The following is a 16,254-nucleotide window of genomic DNA, read 5'->3' on the forward strand; positions in this document are numbered from 1 at the left end:
TAGCTACACAGGGATGTGTTTTAAGCAAGGGGTGGCCAACTTGTGGCCCTCCAAATGTTTTGGCTTACAAGTCCCGTAAGTCCTAGCCACCAAAGCCAAGGCCAAAACATCTGGAAGACCACAAGTTCCCCATCTCTTAAGCCTTTTATTCAAAACACCAATAATGGTTTGTAAACAGCTTAAAATAATAAACATAAAATGGTTCCTAAAAGTACAGCTGTAGTCATGCAAGATGGCAATGGGAGTTGAGGGTTAAGGCTTGTATCCAATGTTAATCCTTCTTAGAGTAGACCCACTGAAATGAATGGGACTTAAGTTAGTCATGGCTAACTTAAGTTCCATTCATTTCAATGGGTCTACTCGAAGCAGGACTAACACTAGATATGAGCCTGTGGTAGAGATGGCCCAGTAAGAGTCAAAACACAAAGACGAGATTTGTTAGAAGAAATGTAGGAGAAATATGCAGCTAATTCTGCTTCATCTACCCTGTCCAGGAAGCATAGCCTTTTCTTTCCCAGATACAGAAATTCCAGCACTTTTTTGCCCAGCCTCTCCATCTAAGGTCACATCTATACTAGGTTCCCTTGCTGTAGGTCAGTAAAGTAAACTCTCAAAATTACATTTATAAATGTACTTAAATGTTCCAATTGTCTGATTACCTTGAATAATATTCCATGTTATAATGATTAATTAGTACAAAAGTAGCAGTTCACATGCAAAAATAATAAAAATCACAGTAAAAATACATATATAGTGCAATATAACAGTAAAAAATGGAACTTACAACAACAAAGGTAAGATAAAAAGAGACAGTAAACAGAGCAGCAGTGTCAAATTCAGCTAATTGTTGGGGGTGTAATGCAGTCAATGCTTCTTTTATTTATATGCTTTGGAAATGCCCAATGGCCACCTCCTTTTGGGAGGAAGTTATTGTATGGATAAATTTTGTACTAGAAAGCTCTTTAATATTTACTGATGTAAATGTTCTTTTAAACTATTTACCTGCTTCTTGGAATTTAACGCATGGTCAGCATAAGTGGATTTTTCACTCCCTTTTGGCTGCTAAAAGACTGATACTACGATATTGGAAGGATGAAGGCTCACCGCCTATAACGCAACGGATTGAAGACTTAACAACAATAGCAACATTTGAAAGAGTGGTATATGGGTGTAACTTGCAAATGGACTTATATGCGGATATTTGGAATGCTTTTACTGAAATTGATGTGTAACCTATTTTTCCCCCCTTTTTCCTTTCTCGAATATTGTAATATTAGAAACTGAGGATTTTTTTAAACATGTCGTTGCATTTTTCTTTCTTTTTTTAGGTTTTGTAACGTTTTCAGTTTGTTTTGTTTTGTAGAAATTCACAATAAAAGATTGGGGGAAAAAACCATAGCAGCAGTAGCATGATCAATTATAAGCCAGTGAAAGCTTGCATGAACAAGTAAGTTTTTAGGAGAACTTTTAAACACACCACATTTTCTGCCTCCTGAACCATATGGGGGAGGGCGTTCCAGAAGGTGGGAACCACTACTGAGAAGGCCCACTTTCAAGATGTTATGTGGTGACATTTTTGGATGTGGAATGGCTAACAGTGCCTTCTCTGAAGATCTTAGGTGTCGGCTGGGTGCATATGGGAAGACTGTCTGATAGGTATCCTGGTCCCAAGTTATTTAGGGCTACTTTAAATTGTTATACTTTGTAAAACAGGGAGAGAAAAGGAGAGGAAACAGAAGTCCAAGATTAAAAATAAATGGCAAGGATGGGACAGTCAAGTGATGGTATCGGTAAGGCTAAACCAGGATGGTTGATTCCAAGCATCCTTTTCAAGTTGAGGACATCAGCCATTTAGCACAGGAACACAGGAAGCTGCCTTATACTGAATCAGACCATTGGTCCATCTAACCCAGTATTGTTGACACTGACTGACAGTGGCTGTCCAGGATGTCAGGCAGGATTCCTTTCTAGCCCTACCACGAGATGCTGGAGACTGAATATGGCACCAACTGCATGCAAAGTAGGTGCTCTTTCACTGAGCTATAGTCCCTCCCTTACAAACATCTCCCTTCCAAACACCTAGCTGTGGCATATTCTGAACACCATGCAATGCATTTTTCACAAAAACTGAAGAACAAAGATAAAGCAATATTAATTTATTTATTATTTATTTATTTATTGCATTTATACCCCGCCTTTCTCCCTCTCGCAAGGAACTCAAGGCGGCTTACATTATCCTCCTCCTCACCGTTGTATCCTCACAACAACAACCCTGTGAGGTAGGTTGGGCTGAGAGTCTGTGACTGGCCCAAAGTCACCCAGTGAGCTTCCATGGCCAAGTGGGGACTAGAACCCGGATCTCCCGGCTCCAAGTCCGTCACTCTCACCACTACACTACGCTGGCTCTCATTAAGGGTTCATAATAAGTGTTATCAGAAATCCAGCAGTTTTTATTTTTGGAAATAATGATAAAAAATTAAATGAGTTGTCTGGAAATTAATCCAGAATGATTCTAAGAAAATGGAGATTCTTCTATCATCATATCTACTCTCCCTCATCTTTTAACCTATAATGTTGGAACAAAGATTAGCGCTGTACCTCATTGTTTGCTCATTGCCAAGGATTCACTGGAGGGTACCAAAGATGATAATGTTAAAGGGAAATCTCGGGAGGCTCTTACTCAACCTTCTCAGACACTCTCAGTCACAGGAGAAAGCCAATAAGGGGAAGTGCTCATCCACTGACCTTTCCAAGAAGTTTATCAGTTTCCCCAAGGCCTCTTTTGCTGCATCAAGGAAGGTTATGTTGCCATTTCCCTCTGGCTCATAAGCTGAAATTCCCACTGCAGCAACACCCAGAGAGTTTGCCTGCCCTCTCAACTAATCTAATAGGAATGTAGCTGGCCTTCAGCGGAACTGGCCAATATACTTTACTCCAGCTTCAATAGCTACAATGTGATCTGTGTGATGATACAGGATTCTTTTGCTAACTTTTTTTTGTTTCTGAATGTTAAGTCTTCCTATCGGGAAGGGTGCAGCTTATGGCCAGGAAAGTTTTGAAACTAAAAACAGAGCGATGTGCTTGGCTGAGATTAAAGCTCTTAACATTAAAATACAAAATAAATTATACCATCTAAGAAGCTCCAAGAAGCTCTCTTGGCAAGATGCTCAATCACAAGTAGCAAACTGTTCTCACACCACCGGTGATCCATATGTGCACATTGTTTCACACAACCATATTATTGCTCTGTGCCACCTGAGGGGCTTTCATGGGCCTCCCCCTCCTGGATATCAATTGGGTTACCTCAGGTTGCAACAAGACAGTATGAAGGGCATTTCCACAGTTCTTGAAATTGCTGGCTGAAAGCCAGCCAATCACCCATCCACAAGACTGTGTAAGGTGCTTTGTAAGGATCTCACACATTTTAGGTTGGTGGAAGTTGCTACTGCTTTACTGTATATTTGTTTTGAGAAAGCAAGGAGAAAAAATTAATCACATAGGAAAAAGAAAGAAAGAAAAAAAAGCAGGTTGAGTCAGGAGGGTTGAGGGGTTTTTCCCTTTAAAAAGGAAAGAGAGGAAGCAGCAAGGCAGACTAAAGGGGAAGTTGAGTTCCATGTAAAAGGAACTACAAAGGATAAAAGTCAAAGAAGGAAGCCAGGATTTAACCCAAGAAGACAGATTGTGTCAAAAGAAGAAAGACTCGAATACAGGAAGGAATTAAAGAGGCCAGAAAGGAAGAGTTGTAGCCTCCTTCCTGCTCTGGCAACCCCAACTTGGACTGCTGCTTCCTTGCTGCCATTAGCAGTGGTAAAGCAGTGATCCTGGCTCCTTCAGGAGTAAGTCTATTCCCTCTGTTCCTAAGAAGGACAGGTTGCTTACCTGTAACCATAGTTCTTCAACTGGCCATCTGTGCAGTCACAAATATGGATTGTGCCTGCGCAGAGCCTCCGTTGGAACCTTCTAGAACTGAGACTTTTAGGTGAGAAGCCTGCTCTCCATCCCACACATGCCCAGAGCACGGTGCTCCCATCTTTTCCCTCAGTTTCTTTGAGGAAGCTGCAGTAACAGCCTCTAGCCTTCTGTCTACATCAACAGCTTCCTTCAGAAAGACCCCAAAACTCTTTATATGTCTGAGCTTTGATATAGCTTGCAGCAATTAGGAGTTTCATGTTGGTATTCAATTCACTTAATCCCCCAAGGCAGCTTGTACTACAGACCAAGTGAGTCAGAAGCCAGGGCCTGGATGGCATTATCTCAGGAGTTTAAGTACATCTTAGTAGAAAGCATGGCTGCACTAGTGCAACGATGCATGTTGTGGCATTGCATTGGGGAAGAGGAAGACTGATTCATCCACCTTGTATGAGTGACTCTGGTAATACATTCACATAAATAACTGCAATTCCAAAGTCAAACTTGGTAGGACCAGGCTGCCCTCTCCTGCTTGCAAAGATGCAGCCAAGGGCCAAACATCTGAGGCCACAGCCCAAAGAGATCTCAGGGCTCCCAAGTGTACTCCCCCACCTTCTTTTTACAGAATTAAAAGATCAGTAAAAAATGTTTTTACAGATTCTTCACATACTGAAATCACTGCAACAGAGGCTGGGGACATGCTATAATGATTATACCCTTACAATAAGAGAAGCAGTACATTCTGTGAGAGGGAAAAATGTCCAAAAATAATTTTAACACAAACTATCACCATGCAAATAAGATAATTAATGATAATTAGGTGAAGAAACCTCAGGATGTCAGCTTCTCTAAAGCTGGGTGAAATAGCACAGGGCATTTGCACTAAGGTCGGCGGATGCTGCTTTTTAAAAAATTGTGTCATCTTTATTGATCCTGCATCAGCACATCTCACTGTCTGTCTGTCTCTCACACACACACCTCTACCCCTCCATCTGGAAACATTCTTAATGTATATGCAACCCCATACAGGCCGGTGCACTACCTGCCATCCTTGGGCAGCTGCCAGGGTTCCATCACTCTGGCAGGGACCACCACTGACACTGGTCTTTAGCCCAGCTTTAAAAAAACATCTGACTCAGAACTGTGAACAGTGCTGAATGGCTGTCTGGCTACCACTTTAATTTCCCACAATGTACCTGACATAACGTTGCACTGGGGCATTGTGGGAAATTAAAATGGTAGCTAGACCCAGCTGCTGCAGCTACTGCTAGATAAGTCCTCCAAGACCCCTCAGTGGAGAGGAGTGGGGGGAAGGACCAGAGAGCATTTTTCTCAGGGACTCCTCAAACCTGGAGCCAATCTTGAAGCCCATAAGAAAAAGTTGTAAATGATCATTTCCAAATCCACTGTGGAGGTAAGCCCTAAGGATGGGAAAAATATATACAGTTTCCTGTAAGCTTGGGAGTTTAAAAAAAATCTGCCATATGCAGGGCTGGCCCAACAATGAGGTGGCAAGAGAAGTCTTCCACTTACTTTGCAAGGAGTTCCAGAGAAGAGGGGAAGCTATGCTGTGACCAAAGGGGGAAAGGCCCTGGCTTGCCACCCTTTGTTGCATGTTGCATGGGAAGTGCAGTCCTCAACTGGCAAAAAGGTTTAGGCCAGCCTTGGTCTTACTTTAAATCAGCATATTTCCACCTGAGTCCTGTATTTTTTCCCAATAATGGTGTCACTTTCCTCCAAATCAGTTACCCAGAAATGCCACTGAAGAAGCCAATAGACTGATCTGACACAAACCACCCTACCCTGCCCCAAATGCAGCCACATAAAGTCTCAAACCCAGATTGATAACCACCAATCTGGGAAGAAGGTAATTAAATTTAATCTGTGACAGCTAGGTAGTTAGTTTTACTTACACACTGTCATTTTGCTTAGAGCAGAAACACTATTTTAGTCTTGTTATAATTTGGCTGGGCAAACTTTCACAGAAAGAAGGAAAAATGTTTTTGATGGCTTGTTCAAAAGGAAAAACAGCCATTTATCAGAGGTTGTGTAAAAAAAAAAAATCTCATACTTGTGTTGGAAACTCTAGCTTGGCAGAACACATTTCATTAGAGTTGGCTCTTTTAAACCATTCGGTGAAAAAATAATGTTGTTTGTTATAATCCTGTTAACGGCTTGGCCTAAATTAAAAGAAATAAATGTCAAAGTCAGAGACGTTCCTACATCCTTAACCCAGCCTTTATGTCTAAAAAAAAAAAAAAATGGGACAAGTAAAAAAAACTTCCCTCAAACCTTCACATCCAAAAAGGCAAATTAAGACAAATATCCTTGCTTGCCATGGCTGTTGCCCGTTTTCTGTCAGAACAGATTCCTTAATACTGACAGTTATTGCCGTGTTGGTCTCAGAGAATAAAGGGGGTGATTGAAACATTACAGCACCCATGTCGAAGCTGCCGAAAAGCACTTTTCTGTGGCAGCGCTCCATGCAGCAAGTGTAACGCTTCCAGGCATCTTTGTGTCAGCCCAAATGTCTGTAACACAGCCATGCCGAACGTTGCCAGGGATGTGCAGGGCTGGCATGGAGACACTGCATATGTTTGGACAGACTCACAGGATCAGAGGCTTTAAAGTGTTGCACTTACACTGCACAAAAAGCTGAAACCGTAACATCTGAGAGCTAGATCTGGAGGATATAGTGAAAAATGTATACGAAGATGATATCTAAACATGTGTTTTCTGTGTTATTGGAAAGATAAACATTTATTTATTTATGACATGTACTGGCTGCCTTTCCAACAAAAAGTTGCCCAAAACATTTTGAGGTTAAGAATTCCAAATTCTTCCATGCAGTATGCCAGCCTGGAGACCACAAGGAAGCAGCTTACTCGTGTTGCTTGCCTGCTACCCCAACATCAGAAGCCTGCTTCTCTCAGACTATAAAAACAAGTGTACAGTGTTTTAGTAGGCCTGGTCTGTGCGCAAATATTTTGGGGGCAAAAAAAGCAAGTTTTCAAAGGCTTGCAAAGTCCAGAAGACGTACCTAAAATCTTGCCTTTTCCACCTGTTTCACTTCTGTCTGCTCCTCTTCTCAGGTAATGCTTTGAAGCAATTGTTTTCCGAAAGGGTGGGTCTTTCTGCTGGCGACATGATCCAGCCAATCAGGGGTCACATCACCAGTACAATAATGTCATCGCACCACACAGCCAATTAGATTGGGCTAGATGACAACATCATAATGCCAAGTCAAAACAAAGCAATACTTCCAGTCCTCATTCTGAACAGGGCAACATTTTCACCTTATTTTCTTGTCCCCAAATTATTGCTGAAATAAGGAGGGGCATATTTTTAATGAAAACAATACAACCCCCATTTTGGCTCAGCAGTCTTATAATGCATGCCATTAGCTCTAGGATCCAGAAGTTGTGATGCTATATTCACCAGTACTATTTTCACAGTTCTATTTACATATAAATTGATTATAATCCCTACTTGAATAGATAATTGCCTTTTTATCGTGCCCTCTCAGCATAGGTTACATACAATAAATGTCAAAAATCCAATTAAAACATACAACCAAACCTCCCTCAGTACTGCTATAAAAGTTATTTCCCCAAAATGACAGAAAGAAAACTGGAAGGTTTTTCTGTTTTTCTTCAAATGTCCTATCACCATGAAGTGACAAAAACTTTAAGTTCCATCCCAAAAGAAGGAGATATTTAATGATAGCTATATGTAGGAACAGAGTCTAAACTGATTTTTTTTTAAGCTTAAAACAATTGTACAAAATTTTCACTTGACAGATGTAATCATAGCAACACATGAGCTGCATAAAACACATAAGAATCTGTTTGTGGACTTTAATAAAGATATTAGCATTGCCTCCCCCCCCTACCCCCGGTGTCCCCAGACACCTTCCTTGGTGCCTAAAGGGTTCCCCTACCCCACCAAAAAAATTTTTTAAAATGTTTTTAACCAAGGGTGGCTGCATGCGCTGCAAACTGAGGCCACCTGCCATCTTTGTTTCCCAAGAGAGGGAGGGGAGTGGAGGGAGAGATGCATGGGAGATAAATGGTGTGCATGTGTATATTTCACTGGTGATCATAGGAGGGAAAGGGGAAGAGATGGGGGGGGTGAATTGGCTGGCAGAAGGAAAATTAATGGATTGAGAGTTAAATGAATTGATTTGAATAATGAATTTGGGGGGATTGATCTGGGGTAATTTTCCAATTAATTTTTGAGACATTTATTTAGAAATGATTTAGGGAAATTAATTTGCTTTCCTTGTGTGAAATAAGTATTCTGTTGAAGCAGAAAACTGTGGGTTCAGAGGAGTGGTTTTATGGGTCATTCCCCACGCTTGGCTTGTTTGCAGTTTCTTGGGCAACTTATTTGCCTCTCAGCCTCAGCAGTTTGCCTTCTGTGAAATGGATGTTTTATGACCAGCCACACGCAACACGGCAGCCATTTTGTGTAAGAGCATGGCCCCATGGCAACCATTTTATGACACCTTCACATAATTCCAGATGTGCCCATTGGCTCAAAAAGGTTAGGACCCTTGCTCTAGCAGATAAGGTAGCTTTCCCCAATCTGGCCAAATGTGTTGGACTGCAACTGCCATCATCATGGCCAATGGTCATGCTGGCTGGGAATGATGTGAGTTGCAGTCCAAAACATCTGGAGCATGCCAGATTGGGGAAAGTGGAGAAAAAGTCTTCAATTTGCAAACATGCACAAATTCCTGACTATCCCTGGAAAAAAAGACTGGGACCTGTGGATGATTTGGGTGTACTCAATGCTGTAAGCAATGTCGAAGTTGAGTGGGTATAGACCCAAATGGTGACTGGATGAGGTATTGCTGCAGACTCCACATAAGCTACTCAAAGCTTTCTATGCAAGAATACGTATAAAAAATAAATAATTGTTAAGATATGTAAAGGGGAAAACCCAGTTGTGTAGCTTGTCCTATTTTCAGACTTATATTCCAGACTTCCATAGCAAATCCACTATTTCCCATCCCAGTCATGCCTTATATTGCTCTGTACTAGCTGCTGCTAAAAGGCAGGCTTCATGTTCTGATGTTTGAGGGGGGAAACTTGTTTACAGGTTTTTCCAGTAATCAAGCCACATTGAACTACATATGCACCAAATTTCACCTTTCTATGGCGGAAATGCCTTAAAGCACTTTATAGCCCTGCCAGTGAAGACTTTTTAGATGATCCACTATCTAACATAAGAGGGAAGAGATTTCTATTACTTAGGACAGATGCATGTCAGGAATCTCTAACGAGCCAGTCTGGAACAATTTAAGCAATTTATCCATGATTTTAGGGGAAAGAAAAACTGCTCTATGTTTGAAAGAACAGCAATAGTCTTGCAAGTCAAAACGTTAAATGATGTGCACATTTCTAAATTAAACAGAGCCAGAAAGGGTTGTGGGTGGCTGCCTCATCTTACAAGCTGCATACCCTGTACTTATCCCAAAGAACAAAGATGTGCTCTTTTACTGCCTCCATGAGGAAAATCAGATGCATTGTCATGGCTGGACTGTAAACTTTCCTGGCAAGTTAACACAGACCTGCTTTTTAATATGACTCAGCAAATTAGTCACTGAATGGATTTTACTAAAGAAAAAGGAAGATCCCATATTTCTAGGTTATCCATTTGCTTGCATGGATGTCACCTCACCGCTGAGGGTGAGGAAAGGTAACACACATACTCTATTACTGTTGCAGCATCTCTCAAACTTCTTGATTTCAAGCCAAACTTCTAAACTTATTCTACCTTCTACCATGCTTCCCCAACCCATCAACAATCTCTGTTTCCATAGGTTAGCACATGGAATCCTTGCAGAGATGGCCAAAACGTTTTGGTCCCTGAGTCCCAGATAGACTCGCACCTACAAACTGTAGGCAGTGGTCATCCTAAACGCTATTGCAAATTTACCACCACCTTGGAGGGAAAGAGGGCCAGATATGAACAAAAAAAATCAGAATGCTGAGAGCCAGTGTAGTATAGTTACTAGAGTGTTGGACAAGGACTGGGAAGACACAGGTTCAAATCCCTACTCAGCCATGAAGCTCACTGGGTGATCCTGGGTCAGTCACACTCTCAGTTTAACTTTGAGATCCTTGGAATAAAGGTGCAATATAAAATAAACAAACCCTTAGGGAGTAATCCTATGTCCCCTAGATAGTGTCTAGAGGACATACGATACTTCAGTTTCCTGGATCTGCGCTCAGAGACAGGGCTCTAAACTCGGAGCCAGGAAACCGTGCTCCCTGACCCCTCCCACTCCCCCTTGCAACCAGCATGGAGAGAACCACGCTAGCTGCTGCTGAGCTCACAAGCGTGAGTTCATATGAGGTGAAAAGGGGTGTTCCCAGGGGAGGGGAAGGGAGGAGACCGAGGCGGCAGCCGTATGACAAATCCTATGGCCACCCCAGCCTCCTTCCTTCCCCCTTCCCAAGACCTCTGCTAGATGGGTGAAAACACCTATCTAGCTTACATGCAGAGCAGGAGGCATGACGCACTTCACGCTCTGCACAGGATACTCATAAGCCTCCGAGTCTGGAGGCTTACTAGTACCCAGGGCACATCCTGTAGAATTGTGCCTTTATATATTTAGACAGTATCTATATAGTAATCCCGTAACAGAAGTCTTCTGGGAAGCTCACAAGACAGATACGCCATTTAAAAAATCAACAAAAATTACAAATTATTTATTTTTATTTATCACTCAGATTTGTATACCGCTTTCCACGGAGGTATCAAAGCTGTGAATGTAAAATGCAATGGCATCAGAACAATAAAATATAACAATAAGTCACACAATGCAACAGTAACCAACAGTAAAACTGCATACTCTACTGTGTGCTACAAATTACAGCTGGCTGGGTCACACTTTATGGAAAGCCTGTGTGAAGAGATGAGTTTTAAGAAGACATCTAAACAACTTAATACTCTCTAAACATATTAAAAACTAAAACAGAATTAAAACGTATATTACTGAGAGACCCTGACTGTAAGTTATTTTTAAAGCCTGGGTGATTAAAAAGATTTTCGCCAGGTGCCAAAAAGGTCAGAAGATGCCCAGACTAACCTCTCTGGGAAGGCTATTCGATAACTGGAAAGGCCAACTGCCCAGTGGTTACCCACCTCACTTCATTTGGCAAGGGCTCTCAGAGACGGGTTTCTGCAGGGAGAAGGCTGCCTTCAAGTAACAAAATCACTAGGAAAAATAAAGCTGCATTCTCTTTAAGCACCCACTGCTTCCACAAAACAGCGACTGCCAATGCTACAGCATATTCTTTATTTGACTTATAACCAACAAGAGGTTAAACCAAGCCCATGCAGAAGTGGAATGTCTGCATCACGGTACATCAAAGACCCTTCATTTTTTAAAATCTTCCTCTACTAACTTGAGACAAGACAAGAATGAAAACTGTCAGTATATTTTGGATTAACATTTTGCTCACCGTGGGGTCTCTAACAGGGAGGAGGTGCAGACAATCTGCTTTAATTGTTTTTGTTGCAGGAGAGTTACAGACGGGGAGGGGAAAGGAGGAAATAAAACGCATATGAAAGCCTTCCTACCACACACAGCACTGTGGTTAGGACTTGCCAGCATTCCGTACAGACGTAGAATTGATTCAGTCTGAAAACAGATACCCAAAGAGGCAGGACATACCAAAATATGATTCCTGTCACAACAGAAGGAAAGCCCAATCTATGCACTGAGAAGACAACAACTAGGTAATACGTGTTTATATGGTACAGAAACTAACCTCCTACTGGGACACACAGCTGCCCCTGCAATGAAAACAGCTGCCAGTACTCACAAGCGTTTGCTCTCTATACCTTCAAAATGATCTCCAACATCTCTGGGAGGGCCTTATAATGGAGACGTGGTAGTAACATGGTCAGGGCACTTCACATGACCAAAAATGAGAGCTTGAGTCTCACTTGGCATCACAGTGGAAAGGTACATGATCCGTTGGCCTGGGCATGAAGTCAGCTACACCTGAAATTCGTGTGGCTTCGCCACCCCAGCTTCATTGAGCTAGACAGACTGAGGAGGAATTATTAAGACAACATACTCTCCAGATATAGATAGCAACGAAGGATGCTACTTTTATTGTCCATTCCTTATAAAGGTCAAAAGGAATTCATACCAACTCACAGAACAGTTTAGAAGAGAACTGTGAGAACAGAAGTTGAAAAGTTGAACACAACACACATGCACACTGCCCCCCGGCTCTCCAGATATCCATGCTGCAGAATCACTGGCAGGCTCTCCCTCAGTCTTATCAAAACCTACAGCAAAATTCCTTCCACTCAGCACAGCTCAAGTCATGCTCTGCTTCTGTTTTTCCTATTGCTCCCATAATCCTATCTTCATTCCCATGGAAAGGCAAGCAAACCACACATGCAGTAAAATCAAAGCCGCGAATGCCATATCGGCACAGACATGGGTAGCACTGGTACAACAAGACTCACTTGCTACTCCTGATGCAATTCCATAAAGCAGTCCTCCTCCATCTGACTCCGGCTGAAAGACATGGGCTCCTGGGGGAGGGCTTCTCTCTTGTCTGATGAAGTTATATAGCAACGTTTTCACAAGCCTGCTGGTATACGGGAGACTGGAAATGCAAAACAGCCAGATATCTAGGCTGATTTATGATGGCACAAGAATATTTAAATTATATAAATGCCAAGCTTTAAAGACATTTAAAAAATAAAAATGACAACAGGACAGTAAAGGTTCTTAACGCCAGCACTTCAGTTTTATTGGCACTCTGTTTTTAAAAAGAATAATTTTAATATTGTTTTATTCTTTCTGACTTTTTATCATTTTATCTCTTGTTGTTCACTGCTCTGGAATCTGTTTAGATGTGGAGAAGTACACAAATGTTGTGAATGAATGAATGACTAATATCCAGACGAGCACTGTCTGACTGTAGTGAGACATTCTCCCAAGCATGCATGTGATGATCCTTGGCCTACTGTCATTTAAAAAGTATTTTACTCTATTTTGAGCAACATTATATTTATTTCCCTTCTTAAGAGCTTTGGAGGGAACTGGCCAGCCTAGTCAAGAGAGGTGTGAATTACATATTCCATGCTTCCTCAGCTCAGAAATGGTTCAACAGAGTGCTTAATTCAAATCAGCCTTCCTTACTATGGAGAACACATCTTAGAACACATTTCCTTGATTGGGTTTCTACAAGGTCAGTCTCCTGAATTCTGTATGGCTTGCAACTCATGTATTGGTCCACATCTTAAAGGGTGGATGTTTTCCCTTTTCCCCAGTACTGAAGGTTTCTTCCATAAAAGGTGGAACTGAAGTTAGCCAAGAGATCTTTTGGCTATGTGGTGGGTCTTCTACTCCAAGTGCCCCTACATACTGATTGGGTGGGTGACTACTTGTGAGAGGACCTTTTCTTGTGGTGGCCCCCAAACTGTGGAATGCCCTCTCTAGAGAGGTCTGCCTGGCACCTACTTTGTTGACTTTGGGACACCAGACAAAGGCCTTTTTATTCTCCCAGGCCTTTTTAAAATGTTTTTTTAACTGGTTTTATTTTTTAACGATATGTTTAAAATTGTGTTTTAAAATCATACTCTTCCATGTTTTAGCTGCTTGGTATTTATCTCTCCCTTTAAAATTATTTAAAATTATTGTTGTTGCTGTTTTTAAATTCTTTTAATGTGCTTTATCATTGGTTTTATTGTATTTGTTTTTATTATACATGCCGCCCTGAGAGCTTCGGCTACAGGGCAACTCATAAAATTAATGATGATAATGATAGGATTTCCCTTTCTTTTGTTCTGAGATAACATCCCTAGATATGTCCTGCAAGGCTGCAATCTGGGAGAAGAGCAAGGCTGGTCCTACCATTAAGCAGAATGAGACAACTGCTTCAGATGGAAGATGCTAAAGGGTGGGAGCAGTGGCAAGGTGTTGGAGGACAGAGCTGTGCGTGCTATGCACACTGCCCAGTACTCCTTAAGTTAGCCTGCTGCCCTCAGGTGTGGGGGAAGCTGCTGTTCCTTCTCCATCGCAGTAAGGCTCAACTGTTGTTGTTCAGTCGTTCAGTCGTGTCCGACTCTTCATGACCCCATGGACCATAGCACGCCAGGCCTTCCTGTCCTGCGCTCTCTCCCGGAGCGTGCTCAAGTTCATATTCATTGCATCCGTGATGCTATCTAGCCATCTCATCCTCTGCCGTCCCCTTCTCCTTTTGCCTTCAGTCTTTCCCAGCATCAGGGTCTTTTCCAGGGAGTTTTCTCTTCGCATTAGGTGGCCAAAATATTGGAGCTTCAGCTTCATTATCTGTCCTTCCAATGAGCACTCAGGGTTGATTTCCTTTAGGATGGACTGATTTGACCTCCTTGCAGTCCAGGGCACTCGTAAGAGTCTTCTCCAGCACCACAGTTCGAAAGCATCGATTATTCGGCGCTCAGCCTTCCTTATAGTCCAGCTCTCACAGCCATACATTACTACTGGGAAAACCATAGCTTTGATTAGACGGACCTTTGTCGGCAAGGTGATGTCTCTGCTTCTTACTGTGCTGTCTAGGTTGGCCATAGCTTTCCTCCCAAGGAGCAAGCGTCTTTTAATTTCATGGCTACAGTCACCGTCTGCGGTGATCTTGGAGCCCAAGAAAGTAAAATCTGTCACTGCTGCCATTTCTTCCCCTTCTATATGCCAGGAAGTGATGGGGCCAGATGCCATGATCTTAGTTTTTTTAATGTTGAGTTTCAAACCAGCTTTTGCACTCTCCACTTTCACCCTCAACAAGAGGCTCTTTAGATCCTCTTCGCTTTCTGCCATTAGGGTGGTATCGTCTGCATGTCGGAGGTTGTTGATAATTCTCCCAGCAATCTTAATTCCGACCTCTGATTCATCCAACCCGGCATTTCTCATGATGTACTCTGCATATAAGTTAAATAAGCAGGGTGACAATATGCAGCCTTGTCGTACTCCTTTCCCAATTTTGAACCAATCGGTTGTTCCATGTCTGGTTCTTACTGTTGCTTCTTGACCCTCGTACAGGTTTCTCAGGAGACAGGTAAGGTGGTCTGGTACTCCCATCACTTTAAGAATTTGCCACAGTTTGTTGTGATCCACACAATCAAGGCTCAACTACCAATCTGGTAAATGGAATGGGGAGAAGTGCCATTTTGTTCTTTGCCTCAGGCAGCAAAATGTCTTGGGCCAGCCCTGGAGCAGAGGACCAGCAGTGCATATAGCAATAGAGACGGTAGCAAGGATGGGTTGTGATAGGCAGGACAACCTGTTCCCTTCCTGTTGCTACCCAGCTGCAAAAGCAGTAATGCCCCTTCCCAAGCGATCCACACAGCTGAGGGAAATGGTGAATGCTCAGCCACCAACGGCCAACTAGCAACCTTCATACACCATCCCCTAAGCACGGGAGGGTTCTCACAACACCGAATGGTGGCTCACCTGACATTTTCAGAACTATTGCCTCAAGGGGATGTTGAGAGAAGAAGGCTGCAATCCTACTCATGCTTACCTGGGAGTAAGCCCCACTGAAATCAGTGGGACTTATTTGCAAGCAGACATGCACAGGATTGTATTGTAAGTGAAATAAGAATATTATGAAGCACTTTGTGCACTGAAAGGTCCTGTAGCATGTTCTTAAAAAATTGTTCTAGATCTGCTGAACCTTCCAAATTCACCAGGATTCCAAATATGTACAGTACATACATACATACATACATACATTATAAGGTGGGAATGACAGTCCCACAGATATACATAAAGTATTTTACATTTAACATCGGCATCTATTTTTACTGCCTCAGCATGCTTATGAACTGAGTATTTTCTCATCTCCCACAGTTGTTATAAGTGTCAGTTCACTCTCAGTTTGAGAGATACTCCTGTATCACAGATGAACCTATAGCTAAATGAAAGCATTTGCAATATTCAGAGTGAAAACACAAGCATTTAATAAATTCCATTAATGACAACAATCTATATCAAAAGTGGCACTGTGGTTTAACATACCATCGACCATGCATGAGGTATTTATGAACAATGCTTTCCCGCAGAATTTCCTTGTGGAAAAGTTGGCAGGAGAGGAAAACAACAAGGGTCGTCACAGCTTCCAAAGAAATGCTGTAGGTTATGTCTCTGCAAGGAAAAAATAATAATACAACTATTAATTAAAACCAATGAATATATATTTATTAGCTGTAATTTTATATTATATGCAAATGCTTGAAATTAGTATTTCAAGCATTTATAAAAAGCCTGGTGTAAGGGAGTCCTTGACAATAAGAAAAGATGTTCTGTTATAGCGTAATCCTACAAATCTCTGC

The 16,254-nt window shown here is 42.0% G+C and overlaps 1 protein-coding gene across 5 annotated transcripts in view; it reads right to left on the reverse strand.

Moving 5' to 3' along the window:
- DYM (dymeclin) overlaps positions 1-16,254 on the reverse strand; it is a 270,157-nt gene that overhangs the window by 178,052 nt on the left and 75,851 nt on the right. For 3 of the 5 annotated variants that reach the window (XM_084832890.1, XM_084832889.1, XM_084832891.1), the window contains exons 8-9: positions 15,941-16,066; positions 12,406-12,548 (exon numbers count right to left, since the gene is read on the reverse strand). In XM_084832890.1, coding sequence (XP_084689016.1) covers positions 12,406-12,548; positions 15,941-16,066 — 269 coding nt within the window. Of the gene's footprint in view, positions 1-12,405; positions 12,579-15,940; positions 16,067-16,254 lie in introns of all 5 variants that reach the window. The other 2 variants (XM_084832886.1, XM_084832887.1) reach the window with 1 other exon arrangement.

Source organism: Heloderma suspectum, chromosome 2 (genome assembly GCF_057233095.1).
Source record: "Heloderma suspectum isolate Gila_16-S chromosome 2, 16-S_ref, whole genome shotgun sequence".
Taxonomy (NCBI): Eukaryota; Metazoa; Chordata; class Lepidosauria; order Squamata; family Helodermatidae; genus Heloderma; species Heloderma suspectum.